The 20,592-nt window shown below is 43.5% G+C and overlaps 1 protein-coding gene across 6 annotated transcripts in view; it reads left to right on the top strand.

The window, feature by feature from the left end:
- Positions 1 to 20,592, top strand: part of AMOT (angiomotin) — a 58,283-nt gene that overhangs the window by 32,934 nt on the left and 4,757 nt on the right. For all 6 annotated transcript variants that reach the window (XM_062640020.1, XM_062640014.1, XM_062640018.1 and 3 more), the window contains 6 exons: positions 1,596 to 2,049; positions 3,880 to 4,024; positions 5,397 to 5,489; positions 8,111 to 8,256; positions 17,905 to 18,054; positions 18,855 to 19,045. In XM_062640020.1, the coding sequence (XP_062496004.1) occupies positions 1,596 to 2,049; positions 3,880 to 4,024; positions 5,397 to 5,489; positions 8,111 to 8,256; positions 17,905 to 18,054; positions 18,855 to 19,045 (1,179 nt within the window). The remainder of the gene's footprint in view (positions 1 to 1,595; positions 2,050 to 3,879; positions 4,025 to 5,396; positions 5,490 to 8,110; positions 8,257 to 17,904; positions 18,055 to 18,854; positions 19,046 to 20,592) is intronic.

Raw genomic sequence — 20,592 nt, 5'->3', positions numbered from 1 at the left:
CTGGTAGGGGCCACAGTCACCTGAGTGTGAAGAAGAGAGAAACAGTAACTAGAGCAATAATTAGTTTGGTTTTTCCTAAGTGACAAGGCTAGATCTGTGTTCCCATTAAGGAATTTGAATGTGAGCTTGGAGGTTTCTGTGCACCTTCTCTGCTGGAAGGCAGGGAAAATGAGACATGAGATGCATGATACTGAAAAGTGAACCCTGTGCTGGGCTGAGAATGTCCAAACTCCTCTGTGCACTGCCAGCCAGATGTGAGTAACGCAGACATTTCCTCTTTGGACCCCTATGAAGAGTTGATACATTCTTTCTGCAGAGAACAGGAAGGATGATGCTGAGCGTTAGCATATCGGCTGAGAAGCCTGTTGTGTAACCCTTGAGTTCCCAGTTCAGCTTCTTGCTTGCTGTTTTCAACTGTTGTGCCATTAATGCTCTCAGTGTGGTGGGGTAGCTGTGCTGTGGGCTGTACTGTACATCCAGTACCTCTGCTGTGCTCAGCAGAGCAAGCACGTTGGGAACACAGGCAACCGTGGGGGTATTCTGTAGCAGCTGTGGCTAGGTGGAACAACAGCATGTACTTTTCCAGCTGCAGGGTTGAACTGCATCCCAAAGATTGGGGAATTTCATCAGAACAGGAGTATTTCAGAACAGGTTGAACTGCCGGGCTGGGTCTGCACCAGGCTGAGGTCTGTGCTTAAGAAGAGCCTGGATGCAGCATGGAGAGGGAGTGACTTCAACTGTTAGAATAAAGAACATCCAGAGAAGTTAAAGGTTGACTATCTTTGGAGGAGGAAGCAAAACCTGCCTCCTGAGGTCATCCAAGCACAATACATCCACACAAATCTTCTAAGAGAGGTTTCGTACTTGGCTGAAGCAGCACAAGTTGAGCTGGGGATCTCCAGCGCCTGGGAAATGTGAGCTGGTGTAGCTTGGAGTTAGTTGTGTGGTAGACTCAAGCAGGTTTCAGGTTCCTAGATGTGTCTTTGATATCCTGCAGAGGCTTTTGTCAGGAGCAGTAAACAAATCAGCTGCGGGTGGTTCAGAATGAAAGGCCTGGTTCTGATTCCTAGATTGGTTTTCAGACCCTTTAACTGTCTCATTTGGCCAGGCTGCAGCTTGTTGGTTGATACTTCAGAAAGTTCACATCAGTGGTGCTAGCTTAGAGCTTAGCCATCCCCTTTAACTCTGTATCCTGGATTGCAGAACAAAATGCATTGTTTTCTTCATGAGAGATGACATCTTTCAGGACAGAATGGAAGAGCCCATTCCTAACAGTTTAGTTGTTTTATCCACAAAATGTGGAGAAAAGTTATAATTTTGGTCAGTAGTTGTTGATGGAGTTTCTCTTAGTGTTTCTGTACAACATAGACCCAAGAGGAAGGACCTTCGTGCATTTGTAGTATGTTTTCTGGTAATGATTTGATTTTGAATTTTTTTTTAATAAACTTAGAAAGATGAGGAAAAGCTCGTATATGAATCTTTTGTGTGGGAAGGTCTGTGGAAAGGAGCTACATGGGTCAACCCACACCTTTTCACTGGGTTTGTGCACCATCTTCTGCATGACTTTGATGGAGCTCCTGCTCTCTGTTTTCCAGGCAGAACCCAGATGTGCAGCTGCAGTTACAACAGAGACCACCTCACCACCACAGCCCAACTTCTTCCTTGACATCCCTGGGATCTTTGACTTTGCTTCAGTCTCCACCGCCATCCAGGCTGTCCCCTTCCCAGCATCAGCAACCTCTGACTCCAAGCCAGGGAGATCCTGGAATTCTGCCACGGACCCAGCAGCCATTCTTATCAAACCAAGTCCACCAGGGGGACTTGTACCGACTATGCCAGCCCTTCCTAGGACCGCAGCAGCAGCAAGGGGATTCCTATTCAGTAATGTCCCGGGCTCAGCAGATCCCTTCCCCATATCAGCAGATGCAAGTAGATCCTTTTGCCATAGTTTCGAGGGCCCAGCAGATGGTGGAAATCCTGTCAGAAGAGAACCGGTCTCTACGACAGGAGCTGGATGGATGTTATGAGAAGGTAGCCCGGCTGCAGAAGGTGGGTGTTTTGGGATATCAGGCACTTTCCTGTGTCTCCTATTGTCCATAATTGAATCATCTAATCTGCAACTGTTACATTCCTTGCATAAGGGATTGATTACCTACTTGGGAGTCTTTTACATGCAGATTGATTAGTCTGTATCCTGTCCCCTAGGGCAGCAGCTTAACTTTGTCAGAAGATAAAATCAAAGCCCTCAGTTTTACTGTAATAGTTTACTGACCATGCTCAAAAGAGCATCCTCATCAGCTGTCTTGAAGAGGCTGACTGCTTGGCTTGTTTTGTTAAATTAAAGCTAGTGTTCTTATGCCCAGGATAGCAGCAGGCTTCATTTTCCCATCAGTCTAAAAGACTTTAGAGACTGCAGGAAGGGCTTGATTGGAATGACATGAGACCGTAGTCACTCAAGGAGGCAACAGGGGACATTGCCACAAAACTGGTTGGCAGGACTCTGTGCAAGGCAAGTACAAGGCTGCTATGGCTACGTTAAAGACATTTGGACTGTAGGACTGAAACTAACACTTCTTTTGTCGCCCTTTCAATGCCGAAGTATTTCTGTGAAACCTTAATATCTTGGTTTGGATGGACCTATTTGCTACTTTGGCTTTATGAAACAAGTAGAAAAAGTGGTGCTAAAACGTTTTAAAAGAAATATCCCAGTGAGACCCATCATTAACATGCATGTGTAGAGGTGTGTTCATTGTAGCCTCATAGAAATAACTTCCTGATGACCAGTGGTTTAAAACTGGGCAGCAGGTCAGCTTTGCTTGTGCCTTGCAGCTGTGAAGAGGCTGATGCTACTTGCAATTGAGGACTCTGTGGGTCTTGCTCTACTCTTTGCCCTGAGCAGTCTCCAGGGCCATAAAAATGAGTGGCTGCCTAAAACACTTGTGTGAGTTCAAGTGACCAGTCTGGCTTTTCACACTCATGATTCCTTATGTTACCTCTTTCCAGGGACATATGTTCATTTTGTTGTTTTGGTTTGGTTTTTTTTTGTTTTCTTGGAAGGTCTCTGGCCAGGAAATGCTTTAGAGAAATGTTTGACAGCTTCCTGGTAATGAAAGAAGGGTAAAAATGCACTTTCCTCCACCCTCCTGTTGATCACTTGCTGTGGAGTGCTGGTGGAGTTTGCTGTTACATGCATCCATGCTTCCATAGCAATGAAGCATGCCTAGTAAGGAGAGTTCGAACTGAATCTCTTTCTGCTCGTAGTGATCAGAGAAGCTTCACACGAAAGGCTTAGAAGGAAGGATAAAATATTTTACTGCAAATGTTGCCCTCCCCCCATTTAGTAAATTGACTGTTTGAAAGAACAACTAAGTTGTGGAAGTGTGAACAGAGAACATCAGGAGATTTGATTATGGCTTTTGGACCCTAACAGTTGCAGAGCTGCAGAGTTCATCAGTAACACAGGATCTGACACTAGTGTTTTTGTAGCATAGTTTTGTCTGCCTTTCTTGTTTTATTTTTCTTACTCTCTTGATACCACACTAGCTATTTATATAAATGCTTTTTGCCCAGACTAACAGTAGTGCCAAACTGCCCCTATCTTAGAAAATAATAGATTACCTTTGCACTTCTTCAGTTTGCTTTATCTGTGCTTTTGTATTGGGTAAACAGGACTAGAATCTGGAAGGAGAGTCTAGATCTTTGAACCATTGGTGTCCTTTATGCTGAAGGAGCCACCACAAACCTGAGGTTGTTGTTTTACTTGATGTGTAGATGTAGGTTTCTTCAATAAAGTAAACTTGAGAGAAAATGATCTCCTTTCAGAACCTGAATAATTGTGGGTGATAAAATAGTAAGTGCTTGTTTTCACTTCTACTGCAGCTGGAAACAGAAATTCAGCAAGTTTCAGAGGCATACAAAAACCTGGAGAAATCATCCTCTAAACGTGATGCCCTGGAAAAGGCCATGAGAAACAAACTGGAAGGAGAAATTCGTAGGCTTCATGATTTCAACAGAGACCTGAGAGGTGAATGAAGTAAAACTTGTCTTCTTCAATGTTGGGGTGTTTTTATTGTTGTACTTCCTTGGCAGGACAAGTTTCTGCTGCAGAATTCACTGTGTCTGTTAACAACTAGACTGTGACCGGATACTCAGGTATGTTCAGCAGCCTAAGATTTTAAGTGCTTGCTGCAAGTATGGAAACGACAGGTTTAGGAGGGTGCTGTAGTTTCTCATTTCCAGCCTGTCTCTCATTGAGAAGAAACACGTGATAAGCCAAGTAGTATAAACCAGATGCAAGCCTGGAATTCTCTCTTGTCTTATATCCTAGACACAATTTGTACAATTTGTTCCATTTATACAAATGGAAAGATGTTTTGCTGACTGCCTAATCCCACACCAGGCATGTTCACTTTATTTCCTGTCCAGTGACCTTTTTGCACTGACATACAAACTGCAGACTGCCTGTTCTTCCTGAAGGTCTTGTCAGTTCTTATCAGTGTAGGCATCTGTTTTTTTGGATCTCCCTTCCTTTTCCAGAGTGAGATGTTATTAGTGTCTGGTTCTTGCTAAGAGGCTGAGGCAGTATGATGGCTGACAGTAGAGAGTGATGTTGAATAGTATTTGACCTTAACATGGGTAAAAGTTTTACCATTAGCTTGACAGGTGAAAACCGTCTGCAGTTTGGGGTGTTTAAAGGGAACAATCAGATTTTTAAACTCTAAACTTATCTTTTTTGCAAGCACCTTCTGATTGTCCTGTGTGTCATCTGCTCTCACTGCCCCATGTCTCTTACTGAGACTGTGTTCCCAGAAACTGTTTTGCATCCAAGAAGTAAGGCCAGTGCTATTGAGAGGGACAGTACATGAAGGCCTGCATTATATAATCTTATTCATAATAAAACACAGCATAAACATTTTATTCTCACTTTCATAGACTGACATAAATTCCTAACAGCCTGCAGCAGCAGAGCCAGTAACCTGTCCTTAGGGTTTTCCTGTTTCACCTAAAGTCAGGTAACTGGACAACAGTGATTTAATCTTCTAACTCTTCAGATTTAGTGGGGAATTAAAAGGGAATCTTTTAATTGCACAGTGAGATTTATTTGGGTGGAAAGAATAAGGTGTCTTAATGTTTGTAAAAAATGAAAAAATAGACATTTTATGTGTTGTCACTGTTTAAAGTAATTTCTTTGCGATTTTGTTTAACCTGTTTTGTCTCATTGAGAAGATTTTCTGAAGGACATAATTGGAAACTTTTCAAAAGTGGATGCTAGCTTCTGGAATCAGGAGGTCTGTTCCCCTAATGGGGCATTGTATTGGAAATGTCCTGAGCAGATGTGACATAGTCCTTGAAAGTTTTTAATGTCTTAGTGTTCCTTCTGTTGAAAACTTCTGCAGAGCGCATGGAGACAGCCAACAAGCAGCTGGCAGAGAAGGAATTTGAGGGGTCTGAAGACAATCGGAAAACCATCTCTCAACTCTTTGCACAAAGTGAGTTATGAGTGAGTTAGTGAGTGGGGTCAGTACCAGTGCTCCAGCCATCCTGGGAGGGATAACAGTGCAGCAGGTTACGGTAGGTCAGATCTGTCAGTTTTCTACCAGGATGGAAACCAGGGCAGTGACAGTCCAAAACTGGCAGTGGAGAAAGGATTAAAAAATTCCTTTTCTGTCAGTATGTAAAGTCCATTTGATGCCCTTTTTCAGCTCTTGAAGCAACATAGTTTGCAGTTAAACTGCCAGATTAGTGTTTCCACCATAATATACAGGATAGTTTGGCCACCTATTTTGTCCCCTTCGGAATTAAACCTTTTCAGGCTGACAAGAGTCCTGGCATGAATTAAGGCCAGCGAGACTGGAACCTGGTAGGTCTCCTATCTCTTTAATTTGCCACTGTGCTATCCAGTTCTGCAAACATAAAGGGGATGAACATTGCATGCAGCATGCTGGGTTGGGTAAGGGTCATGAATTCTGTCCGCAGCAGTGGATTTATCACATGGCGAACCAAAATGACGGATGTGAAATGCTGCTTTTCCTTTGTACTGAAATGTCTTGAGGCTGACGGCGGTGAGCCAGCTTTTCTCTCATCCCATGGTGTACTCCACCCTTCTGACAATGCTCACTTTTCTCCAATTGTTATATAAAAAGTTAATGCAACAAAATTTCCAAATAGGGGTTTTCTGTGGTGTAACACACTGCTTTTACTCTGTCAAATGCTGGTATCCCTCTCGTGTTTTATTTAGCTTATTCCTTGTGGATTACATTGCAAGCAAATGGCTATCATCAGGGTGGGAATTCAAAACTCGTGGTGGTAGTGAAAAGTCTGAGTTTAGTCTCATATTCAAACTGTTTGGGTGGACTTCGTGCTTCATAGGTTCACCCAGAGAGGTGGGGAGGTCAAAGCTGTGAGGCCTCACACTCAATTGCTCCTTTTGGATGAACATGGAAGCCACAGTGCTACGTTTCCTTAGTCCCAGCATTTCTATGGGTGTTGTAGGCACCTGTCAAGTGAAGCTGTTCTCGTTTGGGGAAAAGTCTGCAATAAAACCTCCAAAAGCCTCACTGCAGGCACTTACAGATGAACAAACAGACTGCAGGCACTGACTGATACCTGCTGGCTTAATGCCACTCTGCCTCATCTCTGCCATTTTCTACAGCACATTTTAGTGTGCTGACACTGTCAACAATTCATTTTCTGGGTGGAGGAGAAATACTGGGGTAGAAGAGGTGAGGAAAAGAATAGGTAGGCAGTGACATTAGCGTTTGTCCTTGTCTCATGTCACAAGCTAGCTCCAAGTTGCAGTCAGGGTTTGGAGAGTTCTGGGTGCTGTTGGTGGACAGGTTTGTTTTGCAACCTGTGTGTGGGCTGCGTTGATTCCTTAGCAGGAGGGAATCTTTAGCTACCCCGTGTTGCTAAAGCTTTGCTCCTGGCTCTCTGCTGGCAGAAGAAAGGGAATAATTGTGGTCCTGTAAATATAGTTAATGCACATGCTTGCACAAACTCTGTATTCCATATGCAATCTGTCCTAACACCCAGGATCTAGTTCCTGTTTTTCAAGCTTTACACTCCTTATCCTCATTCCTTTGTCATGGGATTCTGGTTTCTGGAATGCAGTTTCTCTGGTGTCATCAGTGATGGGTGTAGATCACTCCAGGGAGTATTTTGTGGTTATATATCCAGCAAGGGTGTTAATGTTATCATTATAGCTGGTTGGCCTGAGCTGGGAATGACAGCATATACAGAGGACATCAGCTCTGTGTTGTGGCTTTGCTTTACACCTCTGTGTGATAATTTCTCCAGTCCTCAATTATTTTATCATTTATTTTTTTATAAAGGCAGTTTTCCTGCTCATGAAACATAGCAGAACTGCTCCCACTTGGTCCAGCTTTCTGCAGAGCAGCAGCAAAGGGCTGGCCGCTGTGCTTAGGTGCCTTTAAAGGATCAGACATGAGTTCTCAGTGCTGGGCAGAAGGCTTTCTTGAGCTGCAGGTTTGCTTTAAGCAGTGACAGAACAGATATATGTGCCTCTGGTCCAGAGTGTCGTTTTTACGTGCTGTAGAGGAAGACCGAAGACTTCTCATTTGCTCACTTGCTTTCTGTCTTCTCTGATGGTACTGACAGCAAAGTGGGACAACTGGGTGTTACTTTGAGGAGGAGGAGAGCTACCCCAGGCAGAACAGCTTTCATGTTTGTGGGGTCAGTGTGAAAGAAAGGAGCACAAGTTTTTCAGGCACAGAAGTCTGCTGTCTCTTCTCTAATCTCTCTGGAATTAAAACCACCAAGTTTGTTTGCTGCTGCTGAAAGCTTGTACCTAAAGAGGTGCCAAGTGTCACTAACCATCTGTGTAATCAGAGCAAATTACCTAACTGTACTGAGTGATGCATCTTCTAATCCTTCTCACTAGTACTTGAAGGTACCATGCTTGTTTTTCAGGGTTACAAATCTTCCTCTTCCTTGAAAGCCATGTCCCTGTTTTTTTCCCCACTTAGTACTAGATTTGCATTCTCTCTCTTGTAAGAAGTTCCAGAAGAATCTTTCCTTCACCTCTGGAGTGAAAGACTCCTGAAAACTGGGTAAAGACAAGTGCTAAGTGATTCTCACTTTGTTTTCATAGACAAGGAAACACAGAGGGAAAAAGAGAAACTGGAAATAGAACTGGCTGCTGCACGCTCCACCAACGAGGACCAACGCAGACACATTGAGATCCGAGACCAAGCCTTGAACAATGCTCAGGCCAAGGTGGTGAAACTGGAGGAAGAGGTAAGGGTGCTGGGAAAGAGAAATTAGGCTAGCTTGGGTTCCAATTTGCTTGCTTCAAAACTGTTTGTATGGCTTAGCGTTGTGTTGGTTAGCTAAGCCACTGAGCTGTGCACAGATAAGCCACAAATCTCTATTTCCTTGGAAGTGCTTTCGTCTAAGCAGGCATGTTTTGTTTTCTTTTTGTTTCAACTGATAAAAGTGGGCTGGAACTGAAATCCCAGCCCTGGCAACCTCCGAACTTGGCAGACATTCAGATCTGGATGGACTTCTAAATAATACCAAATGAATGCAGCTTGTCCCCTTGCCAGGTGTTCCACTTACACCAGGTTATCGTGGAGCACAGTGCAGATCACCGTCTGTGCCCAGCATTCGTAATAAGCTGGGCACGACCTTGGCTATTTTCTCTCCCTTTCCTCCCAAGAGGTGAGAATGCATCTGAGCTGCCTAGTGAGGCAGCTTTCGCAGCAGTTTCTTTTGTAGCCATTCACACATGGCTCTCACCTCGCTGCCCTTCTGTGTCACAGTGTCTGTCCTCTTTCCTCCCGCCTACTCCTTTCCTCTCAAAGGCTCCATTTCCCTCTCCCAGACTCTGCTTCCTTTACTCCTACTCTTCCTCCGTAGTGAGCCTCTGGAGGAAATCTCATGACCAAGCACACTTCCTCCATTGCAGATTTCTTCTCTCCTCTAATTCTGCCATCTTTCTGCCTACTAGCACTCACTGTCACCCTCACTGTGCCTCTGTCCATCTGCATCTTGCTGGCTTCATCACCAGGCTGTGGTCCATCACTGAGGAACCAGGTTCTGTGCAATACAAATGATAAAAGTAAAAGAGCAGTAAGAGGAATGCTTCAGTGTCAGTGGGCACATTCAGCCTTGCACACGGTTGACAAGTCCATTGATTTCACCAAAATTGCAGCATCACCTGGCAAGGCTGACTGGCACCTTTGTTGCTCAGGGGGATAGGGAGCATTAGGTTATAGGCTAATTTAAATGTGACATGATTCTGTTTGGCTCTAGAACCATTCTGTCACTTGGTCATTGACGTATGGGATCTGTTTGGCTTTCCTTCAGATTTCAGCAGCTTATTGCACTAAAAGTCTGATGTGTAGCTAACTTTAATTACACGGAATATCCATATGGCTTCCTTGGAACTATTCACGTGCATGGAATCAACATGCATATTGTGCTGTGTTCAGCCAGGGCCAGCACACGCAGCACTTGGCTAGGCTGAACCTCTTTGTAGGTACTACTGTTGGCTCCCTCAAAGTAAGTTGAAGCCTTTAGGGGTAACAGTAATTGTATGTTTTCTTTTCAAACATCTCTTGTTTTACTAGAATTGGGTTCAGTGCTGCTGCAAAATATTTCTGCCTAGCCTAGGTAGAGTAGTAAAATCGGAAAGTAACTGGGGGGCTGAGCTGCATGATAGCTTAAAACCCACGCACATGCTGATAGGGAGTGAAATGCCCTGCATGAGGGCTTGTGGTCATTTGCATTCAACCTTTGCTCGAATCCCAGGGTGTGCAGGAAGTGCCACCCTTCCTGTTGTAGATAAATATGGAAGCGTCTCAGTGAGGGAGCAGGAGTTAACTCTGCTTTTTCCTAGAGGTGAGACAGTTTAAAGGGAAACTGAAGAGGTAAAGAGTCACTTTTGCAGGTTTCCCAAATCACTTTTTAATGAAATGCTTAGGATTATAAAGCATTTTTTTTTTTTTACCTCATTAGTATTAAATTGTGGGAACTTCTCAAATCCCCAAGCTGTTTGTTAACATGCTTTCCAAAAGACAGCCCAGCAAGCTGTTCTGTGCTCAGGGCACTGTTCAGAAGGGACTGTAAAATGTAAGCCTGGGTTAGTGACATTCAGTGACCAAGATACGTGAACCATTTGTCCATTTTTCATGTTATTCCTGCCAGCTCAATCTGAGTAACCAGTCCCTGTAATTGTCAGGAATTACCAAAGTAGTCCTGCAGAGGAGGGTGGAGTTTCTTACGCTAAGGTTTGGCAGCCACTCTGGCTCAGGGCCCAAGGGGGTTGCATATTTCAGTTGCTGCATCCTGTAATGTAAGTTTTCAGCTGGGGTTTTTTCCTCTTCCGTTCCGACTTCTTATTAAGCAGAGTTATGCTGCCTTGTATGCACCAGATCCTTTATAAAAAGAGTATTTCCATTCTAATGGGAGCTATAAGCCATTAGAGTAGTTTAATTTATCACTATATCACTATAGCTGAATTTAAATGTTGCATTGGAATTGGGACTTCCAGACTCTTTTTTCAAGACCTTTCCCTGAATTTCCAGTATGGACAAAACAACCCATTTAGAAAATGTAGGTATTTGTCTACTCCTATGCAGCTTTGAGAGCTTTTATGTATGTTGGATTAGAGCTTTCATATATATTGGGTTTTAGCATCCAAGTTAGAGGGAACAAAGAGATAAAGGGATGCTAAATGGGATGGAGAAAGGAATCATCTTGGAGATACCAGAGTATAGTGTGAAGCAGTTGGAAGCAAAAGTAGATATTCATAGAATACTTGGCCTGGTTTGTTAGCAGGGGTGAAGTGACTCTTCAAATTTAGAACAAGCTGACATTAAAGTGTTTAATAGTGCTAAAAAGGATGAGTGATCATATTTTAAACAAACTTAAATATGTCTATGAACAGCCTTGCTAAGTACGTATATGTTTTATATGTAGTAATTAAACTCTGCTGCTTCTCTACTCTGTGTAGATACCCGGTTATTAACCCCTATTTTCACTGCTCCATTTTCATTCTTCCCTTTAGTAGATGTTCCACAGTTATGCATATCAGCAGCTTGTTGAAATTATTCCTAGTGAAGTATTAATCTGTGTTTTTTAAGGTCAAAGCTTCAGATAGTTTTCATTACATGCGACAAATTTCAGATAAATTGAGTAGATTTGAGGTAAAATGCATGTTGGCTTAAAACCGTGTCTCACAGTCAGAAGTGGTCAGTGGTATTGATACTTGCAGCTAAAGCAATGGAAAGTTCTCATTTTGGAGCATGGATTGCCATGATGGTCTCAGTTTTGATACAGAAGTTTGAATGGCTGCAGTGTGCAGCAGTTTGTAGCTGGTGGATGGTCACAGGTGGGCCAGTGTCATGTGTGAACTTTTGAAACTGTCACATCACCATGATTTAACAACATGTGCTGGCATGCACATTGAGAGCCTGCAGCAGGCAGAACAGATGGTTAAATTTCTCCTTGCTCTGGTCCAGAGACAGAATTACTGGGTTGCAGCAAGGCCCATCCTAACCAAGTAGAGACTCTGGGTGAACACTGGCTTATTGCAGGTCCCTTACCAGGCTTGTAATATTGGAGGAGGGAGTTTGATGCCAAATACTTTAGCCACAACTGCTGGATGCAGAGGGTGCAATTGCTACTGTTTTTACACTTGACAAAGGGAAAAAAAAAAAAAAAGGAATATCCAGAGCTTTTCTTGAACTTGGCCATTTCTGCTTACCCTGGTTAATTCATACCATGGAAGACCAAACTTCAACTTAAAAAAGTTAGTGGTTTTTCCTTATAGCAGTGTAACTTGCACTCCTTTGCTGCACCACTTTACAAGCCACTGTTTTAATGAGTGCCTTAAAGAGACAGCTTTGAAAAATAGTGACTACCACTAAGAAGTTATAAATATCTCCTCCTTGCCATCCTCATGCACACATCCTTTCTAATGGGTGCAAATTGGGGGCTGAGGGAAGGGAAGAGGTTTGAATGAAACAAGTGGCTTGTATTTAGAAGCCCTAAGATCTTTCAGCCATCAGAATTCAAAATAAACCAGGTATCAGAGCTAAGTCACTGTATTCATTTCCACTCAGCTATTGTGCAGAGCAATACCACACTATTTCTGATAACACTGAGGGTTCTGTCTATGGGGAAATATAGAAATGTTCATTTCCAAATGACATCTATTGTAGTTTATATGCTGTGTCTAAAATACTTTCACAACAGAGCTCTGGCTTGTGGGGAAGAGACCCAAAGGAGAGTTTGTGTGATTGAAGCTTGTCTGGTTTCTTCCAGTTGTTTGTCTGGATCTGTAAAAAGATGTTTCCACTCTCCACAGCTTTGTCTCACTTAAATGTCTTAGACTCTCAGTGCTACATAACTCCTTTTAGGACAGAATTGCTTCTGAAGGGGATGCTTTTGGGATGGCTTATTGTTCATGGATGGATAGGATGCAAGGTTCCCTGTAACTAGTGTGTGTGTATCTTTAATGACCTATGTAGCAACACAGAACTGGATTTTTATTGCCATGTCGCTACCTCTTAAATGCTGCTTGTTAGTAATTTTCCAGAGGTGGCTTTGGGAATCATAACTTATTTTAACACAAACAATTGGAAAGATGACATTATAACATTCCCATGCAACAAACAGTATTCCCTAGCAAGAGGATAGTGTTATCAGATTGCTTCAGCATGAGTTCTTGCTGAGGCCAGTGGCGCCTTATTGGGCTCGAATTCAAATGCACTGAGGGTTCAAAGGCATCCTAGAGGAATATATTCCAACTGCAAGAGGTGGTTTAGATGTGCTTGCTGCCTCTTTTTTTTACTACATTTCTGCCATAGCAGGCAAATTCTTGTGGGGAAACACATTTTCAGCTGCATCTGAATGGATTCAGCTTTAGGATAAACCCAGAACATAATGAAAACACCGTGAACATATTAAACAAAGGACTTTGAAGACATCAGAAATAGTGGGTGGGAGAGAAGCAGATGCTGACAAGTGTTACCAATTTGCTCAAATGGGAGCTGTCCAAGATGAAGAGGGTAATGGCTGGGTTTGTCAAAATGCCTGGGAGAGTTTGTGAATCATTGCTAGCTATGCAGGAAGTCTTCTTCCCCAGAAAGCTCTTTGCTGAGTAACGCATCTGGAAGCAATGAATCTCTTTTAAAAGATCTTCCTTCCCCCTCACTTACTATGTCCAGGACTGCTTTTGTCCTGCAGGGACAGCACCAGTGCAAAGGATGTTTCAGGCTTTCCCTTGTTTCTAGCACCTTGACAGTGAAAACTCCTCATTCCTGTATGCCTCTGCTCCCTGTGCTGTGTGAAACCTCTGTGCCCTCTTCAGAGCCTTTCTTCTTGCGAGGACCCAGGATTACTGAAGGAGATTGCAGGGTTTGTCAAAGCCAAATGAAGGAACAGGATTTGTTTGGCTTTTAGAATGCTAACTCTAATGGCGAGTGACACAGAGCCCGGTGAGCAGGGCACAGCGCGGCAGTTGGCACCAGCAGTTGATGCAGGCTGTTGGTGCAGGCAGGGCAAGCGGGGTGGCGAGCACAATGGTGAGCACTCACCTCAGGGCCTGGTGTGGGAGCTCTGCTCCGGCTGCCCCAGCAGTGGCCAGCGTTGGCACCAGACAGAGCTGATGAGAGGGGAGGCTGCAGTGCAGAGCTCGGGCTGCAGAGAGTGCCTGCACTGGTCTTGTGAGGTGAGGGTGCACAATGGGCAGGGTGCACTCGGTGGGCCCTGGTGGAGGTCCTCCTGCAGCAGGGGCTGAGCTGTGGGATGGGATGCTATCAGTAGGCTAAGAGATACCAGGGAAGCTGAGAGGGAGCTGGAGTGCTTGCTCCAGGCCCAAACTGTGCAGGGACCACAAGTGTCCACTTTAGCGCATACCAAAAAGGAGGAGGGCTTTAATCCAGGAAGCTGGGAGCTAGTAATAAAGCCACAAAAAAAAAGGAGGAAGAGGACAATTAAAAGCAAGGGACTTCTTCCAGAATCTGACTTCCCCACCCAGAACTGCTTCACAGCTCTGCAGGGAGCTATTGAGCAAATGTACTTGATCAGGAGGCTAGGGAATCTTTCAGGGGTATTCCCTGCATCAGTTCACCCTTTGTGTACTAGATTTCTGCAGAGTCCCAAGCCAGGCCTTGCCTTCTCTCTTTTTCTTGTCCTCCTTTTGCAGAATTCATGTATCATAGCAGTGGATGTGAACTGGAGCATGGCTGCTCTTGCTTGCGATGGTTTAATTAGAAAGTTGTGTTGATAGAGTTAAAGCCTGACTTCTGATACGTGATTAGGGTATTTTCCAAAGTAGTCAGGGATTGACATGGATGAGATATGCACATGATTAAAGTTGTGCCATGTGCCATAGGAAATGCTGGGAAGGGATACAGTCATGCTGAAGTTCTCTGCTGTGCTTCCAGACATGCACTGAGGTCATTTGAGCTCTTACCCTCTTAAAGAGGTGTTATAATAAAGGTATTATTATGAGTAAAATCCTCTGCATTTTCAGAGCACCCTTCAAGGCAAAACAGTTACATTATGTGAGCATGAGCTTGCATCTTACTTAAATGCAGTACTGTCAAAAAGAAAATTACTGTCTTGTCAAATGTATTTCAAATTACATACTGAAGGGCATGACAGCATCCTTGTAAAGCTTCAGGAATGAACTCTTATCTAGAGCATGTGTCCACTGCCAGGCCTGTTGCAGAAGAGAGAATTCCAGTGTCCTTTGATGCCGTCTCACCCATGGTGGATGTTCCTGTGGCCCTTGGCACTGAGGAGTCAGTTTTGCTTCTTTGCTGGAAGAGAGAGGGTGGGGAATCCATGGCCAATGACCAAGAACAAGCCTCAGCATGCTGCTTTTTTTTCTTCCTCCCATCTCATTTATGTCTACAGCACCCTGGAAATACTCAGGAAACTGTTTCCAATTCCTGTTTTAGGAAAACACAGTCATACTCTCAACTTATGCTAATGAAATCCCTCTGTGCTTGGAAGACTTATTCCTGATCCTCTTTACATTGAGAGGACAGATCAAGTCAGATGGATTTGGGAAAAACCAAATAAAATTAGGTTTCACTGCTTCCACTCCTGGAGAATCCTGGTTCACAGAGAGGTAAATTGCTCCTCACACATAAGAGTGTGTGCAGAGGTGGCAGAGCTGGAAATGAGTGGAATTGCCAGAATATGCAGTGAGTTGACTTGAGTGCAGCAAATGCATGAAATGAAACAATCTCATATATAAAGGCTAATTGTGTCAAAAGACACTTTGGGAAAGCTAGGGTGTCTGGAGCACATACATGCCTTTATAGTTTACTAAACATCTGTGTTCCAAAAACCTGAATATTATTTGAGGGATTCCTGAATTAATTCTCGTTTTAAGCCATAAAAAATATACACAACCCCCAAATTTTCTAACATTCCTAATTCTCCCTGAGCTGGAAGATGAAGTGTATTTTGTGAAGGAGGAAAAAATGTTGTCTTTATGAAAAGCCACAGAACAAGCCATGCCTGTACTTAGGTCTGGTGCATGAGTTAGGCATGTGCAGGCAGTGCTGGTAAGTTGGGCAACAGCTTGTGTTGCAACGTTTCACCTGCAGGTTTGGCTGATGGGAGCACTTTCAAAGTGAATGTTTCAGTGGAATTTCTGTGTCCTACTTCTTTCTTGGCTGGGCTCTTGGTATTCTTTGAATGCAGGCCAACACGTTAATCCTCACTTAGGCACACTCAGGTTTATTAATTATGAAACTAGGAAAATGTTGTCGGCGGCTACTTTGGCAAGGAGAATTTCACCTGTGTGTTAAAAAACTGTTCAGAAATGTCAACACTTTGGGGCAGGTTAGAAGAGCTCAACTATCTGCCTGTCCTTCCTGAGGAGTGCGGAGGAGAGCTGATTTTCCAGAGATTATCATCCATCTCCATGCAGGATATTTCACTGCTAGTGAGTTCATGAGGTTGTTCCTTACTCTTGTCCAGCTCACTAAGCTCATATGCGAAGCCGAGATACTGGGTGCTCTGTATTTCTAGGTTGTGCTGCTGACTCATGGTTTATCATTTTTGGCTAGTTACAGAACTACTTTGAGCTGCTGTTAATCTAAATGTAAAACTATAGTGCATTAATTCACGCTTTATTGGAGTCTGAGAAAGCTTAAATCAGTGTTTTTAAGCACTGTGGTGTGGAATTAAAAAGATAAGTATAACATTTTTATTGATTTCCTGCAGAACAGCAATGGAATATTAAGTTGTATTAAAATCTTCTTGTCCCTCCCATTCCAAACAAGCTTGAAATCTTGAGCAATCAAAGAATAAAAATACCTTTCTAGTGTACATGCACTGGTGGGAAGGCCTTTGGCTGGATTACTCACTACTTATTGTAACTTTTATTATAAAATATCAGTTTGGGGAAGATCCTGTAGGGCAGCAGCATTCATGCTGTGAGATTAGATGCCTGCTGACTTCATGAAGAGAAGAAAAGGATACCATGTCTGGCATTAATAGTTCGGAGGTTTTTGTGTCTGTGCTGTTCACATTGCAGTCTCTGGATTGTCTTAAGGAACAGGAGTGTGAAAAGGGAACATTTGGAAGAAACACGTGATAAGACCTTTTTGGGATGAAGGTGTGATATAAGAACAGCTCCTGTAGTTCAGATCAAAGCCCAGCCAGCCCAGTATCCTGTCTCCACCAAAACTTAGAGCAGATTCCTAGGGAACACTGTCATAATGAAGCCAACAGACAGCAGTACTTTCCCAGAATACTTCCTGCTTCCAAGAAGGACTTCCTGAGCCAAAAGTGGTGTCTTTTGTCTTTAATATCCCTTAGTGGACTTTTCTTCCATGAAGCTGTTAGAGTAGCAATTTGAACTCACATAAGGGAGTCTGTGTTTTGCATTGTGGTGCTGCTCTAGACTTTGGCTCTGACTGTTGGGAAAAGTTGCCTTCTTCCTGCTATTTTTGGGTTTTGGGGGTTATGACAATCATACCTAAAAAAGCAGTGACCCCAGTTTGCCACAGAAGGCCAGCTCATTGTGATTGTTAGTCTTTTCCCTAACAGAAAATTATGTCCATAAGTGTGCAGTATCCTATATATTAGATTAGAGCTGGGCCCTGCGTGTGTATTATTATAATTATTGATGTAGTTATTATTATTATTAGTTTGGTTTAATTCTGCCTGAACTGTGGATTAACTGTGTGAAGACAGTTGTTGGCAGCCTCAGCATGGTGGCTTTTATTGCTTACTTTGAGGCAGAATAACTGCTTGGTTTGCAGGATGAATGATGGAGGAAGATGGAAGGGCAGGAGCAAGGAACGAAACAGGACCATGTCTTACTGGGCTAAGGTTAATGTCCAGATAGCTAGAATAAACCTGGCTGCAGCGTGGAAGGATCATAGGCCATGTCTAGTGTGTGCTTTGATCCTATTCATTATCTTATAGGACTGGAACAGGGTGCTGCAAGGTTGGATTCAGTTTCTGCTTAATCTCGTAAAAACACTGCTGGCATTTTCCAGTACTGCACTGAAAAGTGTCCCCAACTTGTGGGCCAGCTCTGAATGGTGCCTTTGCTACTTCAGTAACATCTGTCAAGTCATGAAACACTCTGTTATGAACCCAGATGCCCTTTCTTAGCCCATCAATGCTCTCAACCATGTGCAACAGATAATTACCTCAGTTTCCCCATCATTACCATGAGGTCACTGAGGACAAAAAGAACACCTAAAAGTAAAGGAGCAGTGGTGAAGACCTGTAACATCCTGAGTGTGGAGTCCAGAACAGGAGTTTGAGGCACACTGACAGCAGTTGTCTGGAAATGGTTCTTCCTGGCTGGTGCTTTTGTGCTGGGCTATGTGCACAGAGCCAGAGCTTCACTCACTTGTTCTTATTATTTAACTGACATTGGATTTTCTTCCTTTGTTTCAGCTCAAAAAGAAGCAGGTCTATGTTGAGAAGGTAGAGAAGATGCAGCAGGCCTTGGTTCAGCTGCAGGCAGCGTGTGAGAAACGGGAACAGCTGGAACACAGGCTGCGGACCCGACTGGAGAGAGAACTGGAATCTCTCCGGATGCAGCAGGTACCTGCTGTTGCCCTGTGCCACACTAGGTTTCTTGTAGGATTGTACACGACACCCTACACCGCACATAAAAGGGCAGTGGTTTCTTCTATCTTGTAATTGGTAGCTAAAATCATGGGTTTGCTGGTTGTTGTATTGCTTTACCTTGACTTAATTTTTCTATTCCAACCAGAAAAGTTAGGTAAAAGAGCAAAGGGGATCCATCACAGCCATTTAACTGAGATGGTGTTCTATTTTTAAGTAACCTGGTTATATTTGCTTTTAAATGATTGAAAAGATTTTGTTCACACTTTGAGATTGTATATAAAATTAATTAACTGGTCTGAAAAGAGGCCCTTCAAAAAGCTTTTGCATTTAAAAAACCCAAAGAAACCCAAACAGCAAAACCTATTCTGTAAATGCAGTTGATGGAAAAAGATGGGGAGCTTCACTTAGAGCTGTGAGTTAAGCTGCCTTTCTTGGGAGCAGTGCTTGATGTTTTATGACATTTGAGTTTCAATATATGAAAAATAGAAGGAGCCTTTCTTGCATTATATGAGCTTGTTGCCTGGCTTTGACAGAGTAAGGCTGAACTATCCCTGCAGATGTTTCAGATTAAGCTCTAAGGGAGATGATTACCATCAGCTGGTTTGCCCAGTATGGCATAGGCCACTGCATTTCACTCTGGGGGGTTCTTGCCCCAAGCCAGTGGTGCTCTGGACCAGCCTCTGTCCTTCAGACAAAAAGCAAACAAACCAGCCCTGAGCCTCACAGATGCGTCTTGACACCGCTTTTTCCTTTTCCTTGCTTTTGGAAATCAGCGTCAGGGTACATCTCAGACTGCCAACGTCTCAGAGTACAATGCCACGGCGCTTATGGAGCTCCTGCGTGAGAAGGAGGAAAGGATTCTTGCTCTGGAAGCTGACATGACCAAGTGGGAACAGAAGTACCTGGAGGAGAGTGTGATGAGACAGTTTGCTTTGGATGCAGCTGCAACTGTGGCTGCGCAGAGGTAAATAGGGCTTTTCATAGGACTGGGATTATTTTCTTTTTCCAGTTGAATGTCATATTTCCCACCAAGGAATGTTGTCATACCACCCTCCCATGATACCTCGCCTTGTGGTCTGAGCTGCTTCTCAGACTTCTGCATGCAAGTGAAGCTTGGCTGCTTTTCCTGGGAGCTGTGCAATTGCCAACAATTAGAGACTTCTTTTTTTCCAGGGGAAGATTCCTCCGCACGCAGGAGCCATTTTCCAGACTAGAATTGTTCTGAGCCATTCCTAGAAGCTGTTGTTTCAAAAATAGGTGTATGAGAAGGGGGTTGTTTGTTTGGGGGAGTTTTTAAACAAGAATCAGTCCTTGCTGAAGTCATGTGAGCTGGGGTAAGCTTGGTGATTCATAGAACTCACCCTGAATGCCTGACTTGTTCTCCAGCATGTTTTTGCAAATTACTTTGTGGTATTGTCCTCAACATGGTTATAACCAGAAACATCTACTAGGAAATTCTGCTCCAGACATTCTGCAGTGTATGGAGAGCACTGCTTGTGGGGGTGGAAGGGTGTCTGAAATCTGGTAACAAGCTCACATTCCAAGACAACTGAACAGAAATGCTTACTATGGCTGTAAATAGGCCCAAGTGCTTCAGCTAGTTGATAAACAAGAGCTGTTACTGGAGCATGACTCTTTAGCATTAGATATTGCTTGCATATAATTTCAGGCCTCACTAGTTTCTGGTTCTTGATGGCAGATTTTGTTTTAGATTGTTTATGAACCTGATTGGAATAGGGATGTTATCACAACTGGCTGCCTTGTAAGATCATACTAGAATACAGGGGTAAAGATGCAGATCTGCTGTATTAGCGTTTAAAGAATTACCTTATCTTGCTCCAGCAGCAGGCTGTTATTTTAGGGTATTGATGCTGCTTGTGCAGTTTTCCACCTCTCCAGAGATTCTCTAAGGGCTCTTGCAACTGCTACTGCTTGTCCTTAGAGGACATGTCATATTTTCAGCGTGTGCTGATAACTAGGGGTCTGGTCTATTGTTTATCATGGAATGAGAGGGGATGTGTTAGGCCTGTTGAGGTTTTGTTAAATGAACAGTCAGGAAAGAACCAGCCTCTGGTTTTAGGTATTCTTCTAGCTGTTTCTCTTCCAAAGGAGAGTATTCCGTTAGTGTCAGTACTTCTGCACCTTTATGTTTTGGTTAGTGGACTGAGCAGCTATCACAGTGTTAACACCAGGCACTATATGGAATCAGTCTAAAACTGTTTTCAACCCACTCCCAAGTTTTTTGGAACAAACTGCTTAGGGTTGCTTAAGAAACTTCCATGCATAGTTCCCTTGGTACTCAGATTCCCTGTGTGATACTGTTGGAATGGGAAGGGAAAAAGCTTTATACCTGAAGCAAAGTTTGTGCTGTTTCAAGTGAAGAAATGTGCTTAGTGTTCTATGCCATGCTTCGTCCTCCCCGTGTCCTTGGAATTGCCTCATTGATGGGATTACAATAGCTCAGTGAATCAGTTAGATTATGGACTGGCCTGAGATCGATGGCAGATTGAC

This window comes from Pezoporus occidentalis, unplaced genomic scaffold (genome assembly GCF_034315485.1).
Source record: "Pezoporus occidentalis ecotype Australia unplaced genomic scaffold, CSIRO_AGI_Poc_V1 ctg63, whole genome shotgun sequence".
Classification (NCBI taxonomy): Eukaryota; Metazoa; Chordata; class Aves; order Psittaciformes; family Psittacidae; genus Pezoporus; species Pezoporus occidentalis.
Note: the sequence above shows the minus strand (reverse complement) of the source record. Positions and strands in the feature narration are given on the sequence as shown.